Source organism: Bubalus bubalis, chromosome 3 (genome assembly GCF_019923935.1).
Source record: "Bubalus bubalis isolate 160015118507 breed Murrah chromosome 3, NDDB_SH_1, whole genome shotgun sequence".
Lineage (NCBI taxonomy): Eukaryota > Metazoa > Chordata > Mammalia > Artiodactyla > Bovidae > Bubalus > Bubalus bubalis.
In genome coordinates, this window is record NC_059159.1 from 15,338,217 (window position 1) to 15,354,809 (window position 16,593).

Genomic DNA, 16,593 nt, shown 5'->3' on the forward strand with positions numbered 1-16,593 from the left:
CTAGGATATAAAGAGATGAGAATCCAAGGTCTTCTGAAACCTTGTTCCACTGCCACATTGATAAGATTAAAACATAAAGAATAGTATGTTCATTTTTATAGTACACAATCTGAATTCTTACAATCAAAATTGGCAACTGTTAATTTTGACATTTTTCGATTAGCGTTTTTGGGAGACAGCAGTTAAGAAATAGAGAGAGCCCTAGTCTTCGTGGCATTTTAAGGATGACTGAACACAACTGTGTTTCCCCCTATAATTACAGATGATGGTGATAAAAACTGACTCTCATGTGAGCTCATATGTGGTTATAAAGACCATGGGCGGTGGCCATGGTGAGGGTAGAAGTATTAGGATTTCCACATAGTTTCTATAATGAGGTCGCTTTGTGATTCAGTCACCTTGCAGACTCTTATCTGCATTCACAACATTGCTTCCTTATCCCTGAAATAAAGTCAAATTCCAGTTCTGTCGCTTTCAAGCTTTCAGCAGTGGACAAGCTTTCTAACCTCTTTGAAAGACAGGGAGAGTAACACCTCTCTCTCAGGACTGGGGTGGGAATTAAGTAAGAGATATTAGGTAAATGTATTTTGTATTTCTTTTATATCCTCCGTAGTCACTAGCATAGTGCTAAACTAAAGGAATGAACAGCAATCACAGAAGACTTAAAACATGTAGGAGGATGACTGTGTGCTCAGAGTTTTAATGTGTACAGCATGGTGAAACGTGATACCCTATCCTTAGCTCCAATCTTTGCCCTTCCACTAAACTCACTGTAACTTTACAGCCTGAAGGGAAGCCCATGGATCAGGGGAAAATGATTGGGGATGGGTGCCATTCACAGTTAGCTGTGGAGGAAAAGCTGGTATTCAGGCAGAGAATGGGGACAAGAACAGAGCTAACCAGATCCTAAGAAGTAAGGTAAAAGTTAAGCTAACAGCAGGAATATGAATTTCTCACGTCCATCAGAGATTTTCAGAAGGATACAAGCCTTACATTCAAGATAGATTTGCTTGGACATATTTTAGGAGAGAATCAATCACATGTCAGAGTTGAAGATTCCTCCCCCAGCATTGTCCTCTCTTCTCTCTCCCAATAAAAGGCGGGGAAGGTCGTACCCAGCATAACACAGGGTAGATCCAATCTCAATTCCAGCTGCAGACTTCAGCGGCCCCATGGCACGGAATTATTGGAGACAAGTGATAGTCATCCTTGGACAACTACAGATGATAAGACAATGAGGAGCTGCTCTTACCTGATGCCCCAGTACCTCAAAGAATTCAGAGCTGTGGAGTCGCTCAGGCAACGCTTTCTAAGGCAAGAAGCAACATCCTTACCCTCCACCCATTTACTGGTTTGGAAGTTGCCTAACAGTTACTATACAACTGTTTTAGTTTTATACAACTATAAAACATACAGTGGTGCTAAGTTTGTTTTTCTAATAGATTTTCACTTAGCAACTCCGAGAGTTAGTGATCTTAAAGTCTCTACCTGTAGTACTAACAAATGTACTCAAATATCTCCAGCATGGATGGGTCCTCCATTGTTCTAGTCAGAGTCACTTAACGTGTGGTCACACATGTCATCAGCTCCTGGGAGGGCAAACTCAATATACAACACTTCAGCGTTTCAGAGAAACAGCACTTAAGTGTTCTGATATTCTTCTGTGTGGTGCTAGGATGTGATAAAGTGGAACAGGGACAGCCAGCTGGCAAGGAACTATGTACAATCTAAAGCCTGTCCTAGCTATCTTACAGTGTGGGCTGAAATGACATGTGCTGCTGTGGAATGTCTTTATGTTATAGAGGTACATGTGGGAATTATTTAGGGAGACCTAGTGAGATTAGAATTATGGGGCAGAGATGGATACCTGTCTACAAAAGGTCTGTGCTCCTGTCCACAGTCAAGGGTGATGGTGGGAAGCAGTTACTTTGCCAGGGACCTTGCGTTCACATTCAAGTGGGGTCAGGTGACCGAGTTCTGGCTAATGGAACATAGGCAGAAATTATATTCATCACATCAGACCTAGCGCAGAAAAATCTTCATCTTTGACTTCACAACCTTATTACTTTCTCTTGTTTCTATAAAATTACTCTTGTAAATTATTACTTGGCTCACCATTTTCTTCTAGTGTTTAAATATACCTATTCTGAAATGAACCTACTTATGAAACAGAAGATCCCCCAGAGGACAGCATGGCAACCCACTCCAGTATTCTTGTCTGGAGAATCCCACCGAGAGTGAAGCCTGGTGGGTCCTTAGAGTAGCAAAGAGTCGGACATGACTAAAGTGACTTAGCACACGTGCATGAAACAGACTCACGGACATAGAGAACATACTGTGGTTGCCAGTGGGAAGAGGCTGGTGAACAGACAGAGTGGAAGGCTGCGGTTCAAAGACGCAAGCTAATGCACACGGAATGGATAAGCAACAAGGCCCTGCTGTATAGCACAGGGAACTATATTTAATATCCTATGATAAACCATAATGGAAAAGACTACAAAAATGAATGTATATTTGTATGTATAACTGAATCACTTGGCTGTATAGCAGAAATTAACACAATGCTGTAAAACAATTATACTTCAGTTAAAAAAAAAACCTATTCTGTTTTCATGCATCCAAACTTTCTGCTTTATACTCTTAACCTGGATGACCTTGTTAAGTTCTATGGCTTCTACTGTCAGTTACTTGCTGGTAACTCCTCAATCCATAACCTCATGCCTTCAACTTTCTCTTTTCCTGTTCTCCAAGGTCATATTTCTACATACATTTGTGCATCCTCCCCTGGAGGCAATTCATTATAAACATGTCCAAAATAGGACTCACCTCTCTCCAGAAGCCTGTTCTTCCTCCTGCCTTCACTCACGCTAGAAGTCTTCCCCCATTCAGAATGCTCTATGTCCATCAGCAGCTTCACTATTTTCCATCATCCAAGATGAGTTCTGAAATCATTTTTGATTCTTCCACCCTTACCTCCCATACACAAAAAAAGACCAGGTGCTTTTGAGTATCTCTAAAATGTCTACACAGCTCTCTGTTCTCACATTGCAGTCTTAGTATTTCTCAGCTAGACTATTGTTCTAGACCCGTGACTAGTTTCCCTGACTGCAGTCTCTCCTTCAACCCATCTTCCATACACTGCTTGTCAGAGCTATTTTGTACTTGATCAGACTTATCTGATCACTGTCTCTTCTTTTCTCAAAAATTATAGAGACTCTGTTATCTACGGAATAAACTGAGAAGTCTTAAACTTTTTAGACTTTTTTCCTAGTGACACTTCCTATCATTCTCTGACTGCATGTCTTATTTTCTAGTTATGGCTTCTCATAATTCCTCAAGGGCACTTAATATCTTCAACTTGCTTTTCCTCCTGCCGCTCCGCTCTCTAGCCTCCCTAGAGTGTTCTCCTGCTCCTCTGCAGCTAAACGGGATCAACTCATCCTTAAAGGTTGAACTTGACTGTTACTTGCTCTGAAAAAGTATTTTCTCTCTTTAAAAAAAATTTATTTATTAGGCTGCGTCGGGTCTTAGCTGCAGCACGTGGGATCTTCACTGCATTGTGCAGGACCTTTGGTTGCGGCTCTTGAACTCTCTAGTTGTGGTGCAGGCTCCAGGGTGCGTGGGCTCAAAAGCTGCACTGCAGCATGTGGGATCTTAGTTCTCGGAACAGTGACTGAATCCATGTCCCCTGCATTCCAAGGTGGATCTTAACCATGGGGCCACCAGGGTAGTCCCTGAAGAGCATTTTCTCCTCGTCTAGGTTCCTATGGTACTTTGTACTGTGGCACTGTTATTGGTTGCTATGTACCTGACCTTCCTTGCTAATGGCTTTAGTGTCAAGGGGTATGTTAATTACCTAAGTTTCTCTAGTGTATAGCACAGTCTTTGGTGTACAGTAAAGTTCAATAAATGTTTCATGAAAATAAACACCAAGTAGATGGGTTTGAGGAAGAGCAACACAAGGACTTCCAGATCCACTTTCTAATTCACTACTCAATTCAGCCTTGAATTTGCGGGCATCTCTGTTGCCACTGATCAACTGTGAAATGAATGTGACTATGACTCAAATATTGAGAACAGACTGACAATCCTGATCTTTTTCATCTCTCATCTTAAAAATTCTGCCTGCAGTTAAGTCTGGGGGTTGATGCTTTACAGTCAGTCGGCCTGTTGCAAATGGCACCCACATCTTTGCAAAGACGCTTGCTTCCATCTTCAGCGTATTAGTTAGTAACTTCCCTGGCATGCTCTTTTCATGGCTTTCTCATGGAACTGGAATACAAAACCCATTTCTAGTCAGCTTGTCTTGCTGTATCATATTCAAGGTGGGAATGAAAGAGCTGATGGGAAGTAGGAGACTAGAAGTATGCCCGAGATGTACCTTTGTAGAAATGGGTGGAACGACATTATTTCTCACAGAACTCAGATAGAAATCCGCTGCTTTCTCCCCGTTGGCCTCACAGTTTCCTAACGTCCTTCTTTCCACTAAGGCAGCACTGGCCCTAGGAGAACGGACACTTCTCCGCCTCTCCTCTGCCAATGAAGTCTTCAGGCAGTTGGCAGGGCTTATAAGGCAGAAGAGTTATAACTTCATCAAACTGTCACAGTTTGAAACACCAACAATAGGCATAGGAAGATCAATCAGTTCTTCGTTCTCCACGTTCCTCAGTTCTTTGCTTGTACCTCTAGTACAGCACTCTGTCTTAAATTATAGCTGGTTATAAATGTGTTTGTTAAAACCACTAACCTGTAAGTCCTGGTAGACAGATTTATCTTACTCATATGTGTATCCCCTGCAGTGCTTAACATAGAGCTTTGAATATATTACTTAATACATGTTCAGTGGACGTGTGCTGACACGCATGTCTTTGTTGTCTCCTGATGCACGGTAACAGAACGAACAAGACGTATTCTATTGAACTGCGTGAAGAGCTTCTCAAATTTTTAAAATAAATGAAATTAGTAGCATGTATATGGGGAAACAGTGGAAACAGTGGCAGACTTCATTTTTTTAGGCTTCAAAATTACTGCAGATGGTGACTGCAGCCATGAAATTAAAAGATGCTTACTCCTTGGAAGGAAAGTTATGACCAACCTAGACAGCATATTAAAAAGCAGAGACATTACTTTGCCAACAAAGGTCCGTCTAGTCAAGGCTGTGGTTTTCCCAGTAGTTATGTATGGATGTGAGAGTTGGACTATAAAGAAAGCTGAGCATCGAAGAATTGATGCTTTTGAACTGTGGTGTTGGAGAAGACCCTTGAGAGTCCCTTAGACTGCAAGGAGATCCAACCAGTCCATCCTAAAGGAAATCAGTCTTGGGTGTTCATTGGAAAGACTGATATAGAAGTTGAAACTCCAGTACTTGGGCCACCTGATGTGAAGAGCTGACTCATTTTAAAAGACCTTGATGCTGGGAAAGATTAAAGGTGGGAGGAAAAGGGGACGAGAGAGGATGAGATGGCTGGATGGCATCACCGACTCAATGTATATGAATTTGGGTCAACTCCGGGAGTTGGTCATGGACAGGGAGGCCTGGCATGCTGCAGTCCATGGGGTTGCAAAAAGTCGGACACGACTGAGCTACTGAACTGAACTGATCACTTCTTTGTTCACTCATTAATTCACTGTTAAACAATATATTTACTGAGTGCTGACTGTGTGCCAGGAACTCTATCAATCATTAGGAAGACCAAGGTGAGCGTGATAGGAAGGTTCTTGTCCTCATGGAGCTCACTCACATTCTAGAAGGGAAAGTGGAAAATAAACAAGTATTCACAGATAATACATTGATAAAAGATTAAAAGTAAGCAGATTGCTATGACCAGTAAAGCCAGGAAGGACTTTCTTAGATAAGTGACATGAGGAAGTCTCAGGAGGTGGCTGTTAGGCTGAGACCGGAAGGAGTGAGAGATTATGCTGTGTGATGACAGAGGGAAAGCACGCTTTCCCCTCCTATTTAATAATAGGAGGGACCTATTATTAAGTGCAAAGAATCAGGAGTAGAAGAGAGTTTAGCAAATTCTAGGAACTGGCACATGACTGTTTATGACCAGAATACTGTGACTAACAGGGAGAATGAATGAACTTCATTAGAGAGGGAGGCAGAAGCTATCTTTGTATAATACAGGGTTTTGAAGAATCTGGCTTTGATTTTATTCTAATCACAAAAAAAAGCCACTGAAGGATTTTTTAGGAGGAGGTTACATGGTCTGACTTGTATTTTTTAAGAATCACTTTGTGTGCTGGTGGAGAATGGATTGAAAGGGAGACCAATTAAGACGCTAAACCAGTCCATGTGAGAGCCTAGGGTGCAGTCAGTAGAGGTGGAAATAAGTGGACACTAACAAGCAAGATTTGGGTGGTAGAACCAACTGGATATGCTGATGGCCACAGTGAATACATGTCTTACAGTTGTGGGTTCTTATGGTTGGGCGAACAGAAGGCTATTAGTGTTGATTTTATGAAATGTGAAGCTCCAGCTGCTTTTGAAAGTCTGGAGACAGCCAAGGAAGTTGCTCCAAACACAAAAAAACAAAATGTGCTGTCATATCCCACTAAACTGGCAGGAACTCCTGAATGCTGTGCCATGGATCTTGGTTTGACAATCTAGGAGAGCCTGTGGGATTCCCATCTTTTCATTCAGCCAGTGTTGCTTCAGAGACTCATTTAACAGGACAAATGAGCCTCTATTTCCTATGCTACTTTCAGTACCAGAAATCTCCCTTAAAATTTCTCTGCTCAACTACTTAGGTGAATTTGCTTTAACCAGACTGGACACATCCACTTTAAAAAAGCTATATATATATATATATATATACACACACACATATATATATACACACACACACATATATATATAAAATTTAAATATATGAAGCAATATTATTTTTGTAACAAAATTAAATATTTTGTTACAAATCTATCAAAAAAAACAAGAGTACAAGTCTGTTGTGTGTTTTCATTAGCTGGCTCTTCTGCATGCCTGTCAAGGTCCTAAAATGATGCTTTCTCTCCATTTTATAAGCAGGACTACTTCTCCATATGTTTATTAACTTAGCAAACTTCACATGAGTTTTTATGACAGTAAAAATAAATAGCTCTCAGTTTTAAATTGGTTTGGAGAAGAATTTTGACTACCAACTTTTTCCAAACTTAATTTTGGACTTGTAAAAGGAAAAAAATATATATTATTGCTCCCATCTTTGAAGATATGAGAGTTTTAACAATGGGAACAATTTACCTATTTGACCAATAGCTGTGGGTTCTATCATCTATGCTCAGAGAAGCAAATCTGTCAAGTTGAAGGGCATGTGTGCCATGCCCATTATGCATGGGCAAACTGGACACAGTCCAAGATATACTTTAGGCTTCATGCAGTATCCCCTTGCATTGTATTACAAAACCATGACTTGGGTTGCTAGAATAATACAGTTATTCCATTATTATTTTGAGTCTCAAATTTGATTCTTGATAACATTTATTCTTGATTCTAATAGGGAGTTAGAAACTGGTTTAAATAAGAGGAAAAATATTTATTGGCAAATCAGAAAAATTTCTGCCAATTATTAGAGATCAATGAAAATCACAGCAAAATTATGGTTTCAAAGGTCATTCTACTAAGGGTCACGTGCTGGAAAAGGTGTTTGGTGTATCTCTCTCCTCTTTGCATTAACTCTTCCAAACCCTAAGGGCTGATTTAGCTCCACAAGCCTTTTTTTTCTTCCCATGATCTATCACTTTGCTGAATTCATCCCTAATGCTTTTAGAAAGAAGAATCTATCTACCTATTCAAGGGGTTATTGTGGCAGCCTGCAATGGCTCTGAGAAGTAGTCACCTCAAGTTTGTGTTTCCGTGAAAATGAAGGTTAAGGGTCACCCTGCCGGGAGGCTCCTGTGTGGATTAAAAAACCAAATAAATAAAACCACCACAATCCTCAACTCACCATGGTGGTGAGTTGGTCACTTCAGACTTAAGCATCCTACCAGAAGCCAGGCTGTACAAGTCCCTAGCACACATTAGTTTTCCTTTACAGGGAGAATGCCCTCTTTTCCCCCTGCCCTGTGACAAGCTGCTTCTTCTCTGATATTCTGCTTTGTGATGTGGATTTTAGAGCACCCAGTCTCCAATGTGTAATTTGCTGACCAACATAGTAAAAATAATTTTTTAAAATATTAAAGAACATTTATTGTAAGATTTCCGCTCTGGCCACAAAGAATTGAGTAAGTTCTCAACTATTTCTATAGGTACAGGTAGGACTTGAGTAGCCTTTTCCCCCTTCCTTCCAGCCTAAATTTGATTGAGTTTGAGGAAACCAGGTCAGCCCAAAATAGGCTTTCAAATCAAACCTCATCAGGCGGCGCAGCTCAATACTTGTGAAAGTTTACAACCTTTTAGTTGAACAGTTAAAAATAAGGCAGCAGAGTTCTCATTTCTATGTCAGAATGCTACATATATATACAACAAAATGTTGATCTGAGAGCTGTTCCTTGGGAAGGGAAGGCTAACAATACCATGAGAACAGAGATAACAGGATAGGAAACAGAGAAGAAAGAGTGGGGATTCATTCAGGGCTAGCCTAAAGCTACGTAGAAATACTAAGCAGTAACTGGACAGCACCACAAGGCTGGTGGCTCCAACTGTCTACTCTATCAACCTCACATCTCAAGAATCAAAGTCATCAATAGGTTAGATTATAAAGGCTGGTGGTGGTTTTGTCACTAAGTCATGTCTGACTCTTGTGACCCCATGGACTGTAGCCTGCCAGGCTCCTCTGTCCATGGGATTCTCCAGGCAAGAATACTGGAGTGGGTTGCCATTCCTTTCTCCAGGGGATGTTCCCGACCCAGGGATTGAACCCAGGTTCAACCCTGCCTGCATTGCGGGCAGATTCTTTACTGACTGAGCTATAAAGGCTGGTGACATCTCTCAAATGCCTTACTTAAAAGGCACAAGTTGCTTTGAACGTTTTCTACTTCCCTTTTATTAGCATAATAGCAGAGATTAGTTTATTAGTGAGTTAATCTGATAGCTCAGTGCCCAAGGGAATAACATACAGGACAGGTTAATTTCAGAGTATGACAGACTATGACAGTGATGAATAGCGGGAAACAGAAGGCAGAATGAAGTGGTGCAGTCTGAGGCTTCTGAGTGCTGCAAAGGGCAAAGTTCTAACTAGATTGCAAACCTAAATTCTTCCAAGTTTTGATGTAATAAAAGATTTTGCACTATAATTTGCTTACAGTTTGAGAAACATAAACATGCGTATATATACAGATACCCTTACCCTATTACCAAGCCAAGAAAAGGCATCTATAACTCGTCTTTCTGTGGCAGTCAGATGTGTACGCAACTTTCCGTCATTCTTCCTGGGATGTTAATTGTGTGCCCTGATTCTGGGGCAATAGGCAGTCTGATATTTAAAATAAGGAAAACCCTCTCTCAGCTGAAGCACTGACCCCCAGCTCTGCTACTTCCTCTTCTAGCACCATCCTCAGGTTACTGACTCTCTTCACGTAGCAGAAAGGATCGCCCTGGGTGGCCTACTTCTGATGAAGGTCAACTACTTTTTGGCATCAGCAGAATATTCTCATTTGTGACTAATTCCCTAATAAGGTCAACAAATTCAGGGTGAAGAAGTGAGTGTTGAAAGCCCAAGAAAACGGACCAGAAGAGACGTTCTGTAGCTTCTGAAAGTTCTCCTTATGCAGAGTCAGGCTTTGCACTACTTACTGTGATTTCAGAGGCACTGAGTTGGCCTTCCCTGGTCTACTGAAACGCTCCAGAGAGCAGCTGGAGAGAAAGTGGAGAACAGAGCGGGAAACAACGTACAGCAAGTAGAGGCTCAGGGCCTCACAGGCAAACCCTGCCTGGAGAAGAGTCCTGCTAACCAGACTCCCCCACAATGGGAAGCAATTATAGCCAGTTTCTTTGAAAGGCCAGCCTGGGCTTTGCCAGTGACATCAAATTCTTAGTGAATTTCCATCTCATTGACCCAGGGGGCCTCAAGCTCTGAGATCAACAACGTAGTAACAAAGCTGGTGCCAGACGGTGCTGCATAGAAGGCTGAATTCCAACTGAGATGAAACATGGAAGGAAGCTTTTCTGATAACTCCCGGTCCTGTTTACTCTCTGCCATTAAGGGATATATGATGATCCCTTGGAAGTCTCGAGTGTTATTCAACCACCAGGGAATAGACTACACAGCATTTGAAGTTAGGAGTGTTTGCTCTTCTTGTCCCAGTGCATCAGCCTCTTGCCAAAATGATCCTAGTTAATAAACAATGTTGAGAAGGTAAGCCTGGAAAGCCATGATGTGGCTGCATAAATACCATCTTTTCTCCTTTGGAAGCCTGAGGGTTTTTATCTGTTGTAAGGATACTCTTAATTCAGGGTTAGTCTGGTTGCCTTGGACCTCAGTTTTCAATTCCCTGAGATGTTCCAGGATAAGAGAGCAGATCAGCCAGCAAAGTTCCTCTGGAAACTGATTTCAGTGTTTATTAGGCAATTCTAGATTGGTTTCTTTTTCTTAAATATGTCACTGTCAACTCTGTATTAACACCAGCAGCAGTACTAGCGGGATTTACAATAAAATCCTCTTGGGAATCATATACAATTCATAGAGAACTCAGACCCAGTTGTTGTTTCTTTTTAAATCTTGTGCTCCCAAATACTAATAGCAGAAGACTGTTGCAACCTATCCAATTAGCCACAGGGATTTAGTTAAAGCAAACCTGAAAGATCTATTACTGCACGTGAAACAGGAGGGAAGGGGGGCAGGGCACAATCTTTGAAAGAAGACACAGCCTGAGGACACGACAAACTGATTAGGACCAAATGGGTCCAAGACGGCAGACAAGTCAACTTCCACCAGACCTTAATCCTCAGTACTGCCCACTGCAACACATCAGCAAGCTAAATGGTATAACCACAAGCACCATGACAGTTCCACGGCTGACCATCAGAAACCAAAAAGAGCGTGGTGGCCTAGTTCCTGGAAATCTCCACCCCTTCCTCCAAACAGTTGGAATGATTCTCCCACTCATTAGCCTAAGGAATTACCCAGCCCATAAAAACTAAACACACCACATTTCGAGGCCACTCTCACCTTCTGAGGAGGCCCAATCTGTCCGTGAAGTGTGTTGTTTTCTAAATAAATCCACTTCTTAACTATCACTTTGTCTCTCACTGAATTTGTTCTGTGATGAGACATCAAGAACCTGAGCTTCATTAAGTCCTGAAATCAAGTGTGTGATCTCAGTTGGAAGACTGGGTTTTGGCCATGTTCAAGTCCCGGCACGTGGGTTCAAGTCCCAGTCTGAGGTGTGCAGCTTCACAAAGAGAGGGGGAAGACAAAGAACATTCCCCAACCACTTTCTTTGTACTCTGTACAAGTCTAAGCATTACACTACATGACCTCACTTAATTCTCAACAGTTCTTGGAATTATTATTCCTTTTATGTAGGTAAGAAAACGGTCTCGGAAACATTATATAATTTTCCAAAGGTCACACAGTTCCTGGAAAAGGTAGGAGTTATTAAGCAGGTCATCTGACTCAAAAGTTCATGTTCTTTCCACTACAGAATGTTTCTTTAAAAAGTTTAACTCTTAGGGAAGATAGCACAAAATCTGCCTGGCTTAATATCATCATCAGAATCTGGAACTAATTTTCTAATCAGTCGGCAGGAAGTAGGCCGAGAAGTGTGCCCACAAGCACAGGTGTCTCTAACAAGAGTGAAGAACATGCCCCAGGAGTAACAATAAAACCCCAGAACAAAGACTGTCAGCCTCTCTGATGAGTCACAGAAGAAGTCACAGGTGGCCTATCTTCTTTCTGAGCCAGAATAAGCTCTGCATTTGGCAGCTATGTTGTTCGTGTCTTCTTCGTTTCTAGGAAATCAAGACTACACCTGCTTTTGATAACATCAACTTATTACAGGAATAATTCTTTTCTTTGAAAGAATTGTGTGTGTGTGGAGGAGTAGAAAGCACACCTCATTAGGATGCTAGAGACCTAGGTCCTACCCAAGAGGATGGGAAATAGCCTTATGTGGAGTGTGGTTTGTAGAACTGAGAAAGATTCTTAAGTCATAGTCAAGTGCATCGGGAAAGAGTGCTGGGGTAAGCCAGTGACATCTGCTGCGGGTGTGGGGGTTAGGGGAGGAGCAGTACGCATGACACACTTGTCATTCCTCTTCTAACCCCTGTTCCTTTCTCCTCCGTTACCTTTATGCTTTTCTGCAAGTGATTCAGCATTTTAAGGCCTTTATAGTAAACTGGGGATAATAACACTTAATTTATCTAAAGGTAGAGTGGCTAGATGTGCTGATCTTTTTGAGTCTTTTTCAGATATAAGGTTTAAGATTCCATTTTCCAGCGTAAATCTTAGGACCAGCTTGGGCTCTAATGAGGTCAGTCGCTGGTGACTTTAACAATGGCCTGGCTTTTAAACGGGCAATCACAATTTTAAAAGAATTCTGCTCTGAGTCAAAGAGGTGAACAGTGTATGAAATCTTTCTGAAAAGCACTGAGGAAGTTTGTTGAAAGGTTAAATTATAGCCTGTGATCCCTATAGGGGATTTCTCTGAAAGGGCTATCAGAGAAAATTATTTAGAAAAATACAGGAATGTAGGGAGCATTCTAAATATCTATGCAGATTTTGAATCTTAAGGAAGTAAAACTGTGACAAAACAAGTCAACGTCATCATAGCCTTATGTTAAGAAGAAACAGAGGTGATGTCACCTTTATGTGAAATGTTCTATGAAGACCACTCCTCACTGCTTCCAATACCCACATTCCATGTAGTAAATACAAAACAGGCTCACAATTGCTTATTACCGATCTATGGCTTACCTGGGATCACAGAGAAATTTGGTTTTCTCGCCTTCTTCTCTCCAGATAAGCCACTCTCGAAAAGAAGGGTGTACAAACATGCGAGTCATGTCTCTGCGCTTGATTAGGAACATTGAGAGGTTCTCCATTCTCTGCTGGAAGTCCTCCCATTCCAGCGTGCCGTCAATGCTGCCGGCGTTGATGGCTTGGAAGATGTGCTCGTCAGTCAGTGGGTGCAGAGACGCCACTGCCACGTTCAGGAGAGGCATCACCCGGTCAAAGGAAGACTGGGTTGGGAACTTCATATTGCACTGGAGTAAGTAAACCTCAGAGAGCGAAACAGGAACTACTTTGTAGCTAGAGCTCTTTAACACTAGGTAGCCTTTCTCTATGAGGTCAAATGTGAGTTTCAGGTACAGATAGGACCCTTGGCTGAGGGTCTTGAGATGAGAACTGAGTTTGCCAAATGTAGTATTGTCCATTTTGCCATTAAGAGAAATGTTATTCTGGATCTCTGAGCTGCTATGTATCCGGTGCAGGATGTAGGCCTGCAGGTCCTGGTCTATGGCTTCATTCTCTTCTAGTCGATCCAAAAAAATCCTATGGAAAGGCAGCAGCTTGGTAATTTCCTAAAACAGATGGAGAGAGACAGACAGAGAGACAGAAAGACCTTCAGTTTCCCCTAACTCTTGTGATAAACTGCCAGGTCCACGGATTTATTCTTAACTTCTGAGTGGCCAAAGAAAAGGGGGAGATATGACGACGTATTAGTGTCTAAGGATTAAAACATTATTAGTTGCCTAAAAGGGACACAACTTTCCCTAAAATTGAGACTTAAAATAACTTTTATGAGTCTTCATAAAGGGTATTTTAGGAGCGACTGAATGGTCAATATTCTAAATAACACTCCTAAAACAGAAAATAGAATGCCAAAAGACTCAAAGAATGTCATATGGAATTTGACTTTCTATCCCTCAATATTTTTTTAAATTATTTTAAAATTTATTTTTAATTGGAGGATAACTGCTTTACAATGTTGTGTTGGTTTATGCCATACAACAATGTGAATCAGCCATAAGTATAAAATGACTTTATTTTAACTGGGGTCTTTGGGAGATGCCTCAGTCCAAAGGAAAAAATCTTTTAACAGTGGGAAGCCTGGCACCCTGGCGATCTGTGTGGAAATTATACTGGGGGAAGGTGACAGGGCTTTGGGGTGACTCTCTTGCTCTGGAATCCATCTTTTCTTATCTGCTTATAGACTCTGCTCTTGTAAGTATCCATTCCCTCTCCTGCAGCAATTTCTTCTTCTCTCCTGGATCACACAGACATGGGACTCCATATTCCTCCCTCTAACTACTGTATCTTTGATCCCATGTTTTGCAAAACGTAACAGAAAATTTGTTTTCTCTGCTTACTGTATTTCATTCCTCCCTTCCCATTCTCTCCTCCATTTGCTGCAATCAGGCTTCAATCTCATCACTTCACTGGAATGGTCCTTGTTAAGATGAGCAGTCATCTACATCTTCCCAAATAATGGAGGTTCATTTCTCATCCTCCTCAACCTCTCAGCAGTCTCTGACACAGGTGATCACTTCTTGCTTCTCAAGTCCCTTCCTGCAGCTTGCTTCCATAACACATTCCCCTCATTTTCCTCTCAGCACACTGGCCACTCCTACTCAGCCTCTTCTGCTGGGTCCTGTCTCATTTCTCGGTCTACCCAGGGCTCCCATCTCCATTCTTCCTCTTATCTGGCTACCTTCACTCCATAGAATAGCTGGATCCCATGGTTCTAAATATAGTCTATACATGAATGATGCCTGATTTTATATCCCCAGCTTGGTCATTTCTCCTGGGCTCTCTTCTTATATCTCCACTGAGTCAACATTACCACTTGGATGTTTCATAGACAAACTGTGACCAAATCAGAACTACAAAAACTCCCCCCCACCACAAACCTCCATGTCGATAAACAGTATCACCACTGACCTGACCATCAAATAGTAGGAACTATCTAGATTTTTTCCTCAAACCAGCCTCTACTCAATTGCTCGCCAAAATCCCACATTTCATCCTTGAACCTCCTCTCTTGCTTACATCCACATCCAGCCCATCATCATCTTCTTCAAAATATACTCCAAATATGACTTCACAGGATACCAGCATCTACCCAATTACTCACCAAAACCCCACAATTCATCCTTGAACCTCTTCTCTTGCTCACGTCCACATCCAGCCCGTCACCGTCTTCTCAAAATATAGTCCAAATATGACTACTTCAAAGGATCTCTGCTGTTCCCACTCTAGTCTAAGCCATCACCTTTCATCTATACTTCTTCCATTCTTGATCCCCTACATTTTATTATCTACATAGCCAGGAGCCAAAGAAATCTTTTAAAAAGGTAAATCAGATTTCATCACATTACAAGGCTCCTTGGAGAGGCCTTTCCTATCTGTTCTATGTAAAATAACTGTCATCCCCATTTATCTCTTCACTGTTATATCTGTCTTCATAGCACTGACACTGCCTAAATTTTAACATACGCTAATCTGTCTTATTATGTGTGTTCCTCACTAGAAAATAAGCTTTGTGAGGGCAGGGATATTGTCCATCTTGCTCACTGTCCTATTCTCAGCTCTTAGAAGTAAGCTTTTACACTTGATATACTTAACAAATGTTTGTGGAAATAATGAATGATCAATTATGAGGGTTCATTTAGAAAGATCTGTGAATTGTTTCATTGTCAGAGGTAAATAAAAATAATTTTTAAAAGTTACTGGTTAATTTAGATACTTAAAATAATTGTAATATATAGTGGAACTATATGCAACCTTGATCTGTATTTTCCAAGTCTCCTGTAAATGCATTATCATACTTTCATAATTTAAAAACCAAAAAAAAAAAAAAAAAAAGGTTATGAGTTGCTGGCCTTGATTTATGAAGACACTGACTTTTCAACTTTGTGAATATAATGCTTTCCCTGTTCTTTGGCACAGCTGAAAAGTTAGTCATCTGGTCTACCAAGTCATACTTAAAACATCTTTTGAGATTGCACATGGCATAATGTAAAAATATAAGCAAAGATATTATCTCCTAAGTGTATATTTAGTAAAACTAGTCAGACTGTGTTCCTGGAAGTTTATTTTATTCACCCTTCATCTTTTAACAATCAAGCTACTGACCAATAATGGTAGAGTACATAACTTTTAGTTACAAAGATGCATTTATGTTGATTCATTTTAATGTAACTCAAATTACTTTGAAATCTTAATAACGAACATCTGCAAGTTGATGGTCAGGATTAGAAGTACAGTTTCTGATCAAGGAAGGCAGACTGACCTTAATTGGTCAATCTACAGGAAAAATACTAAGTGCCTGAGAGAGGGGAAAAGGAGGGCATTGAGGCTATTTTCTGTATGTTAACTACTGATATAAGGGTGTTGCATCAAAATAGTGGGATGGATGTATAACATGTGAGATTTTATTTATTTTTAATTTTTATTATATTTAAAAAATTTATTTATTTGGCTGTGCCAGGCCTTAGTCCCATCACTTGGGATCTCCGCCCTTTGTTGAAGCACATGGGCTCTTTAGTTATGGCAGGCGAACTCTTAATTGCAGCATATGGGAACTAGTTCCCAGACTAGGTTATTGAACCTGGGCCCCCATGAATTGGGAACGTGGAGTCTTAGCCATTGGACCACCAGGGAAGTCCCAATGCGAGATTTTAATGTTCATCAAAAGCTATGGTTTGGGGGA

General features: G+C 41.0%; 1 protein-coding gene across 10 annotated transcripts in view; it reads right to left on the minus strand.

Moving 5' to 3' along the window:
* Positions 1 to 16,593, minus strand: part of TANC2 (tetratricopeptide repeat, ankyrin repeat and coiled-coil containing 2) — a 363,388-nt gene that overhangs the window by 45,116 nt on the left and 301,679 nt on the right. For all 10 annotated transcript variants that reach the window (XM_044938797.2, XM_044938800.2, XM_044938803.2 and 7 more), the window contains one exon: positions 12,855 to 13,462. In XM_044938797.2, the coding sequence (XP_044794732.1) occupies positions 12,855 to 13,462 (608 nt within the window). The remainder of the gene's footprint in view (positions 1 to 12,854; positions 13,463 to 16,593) is intronic.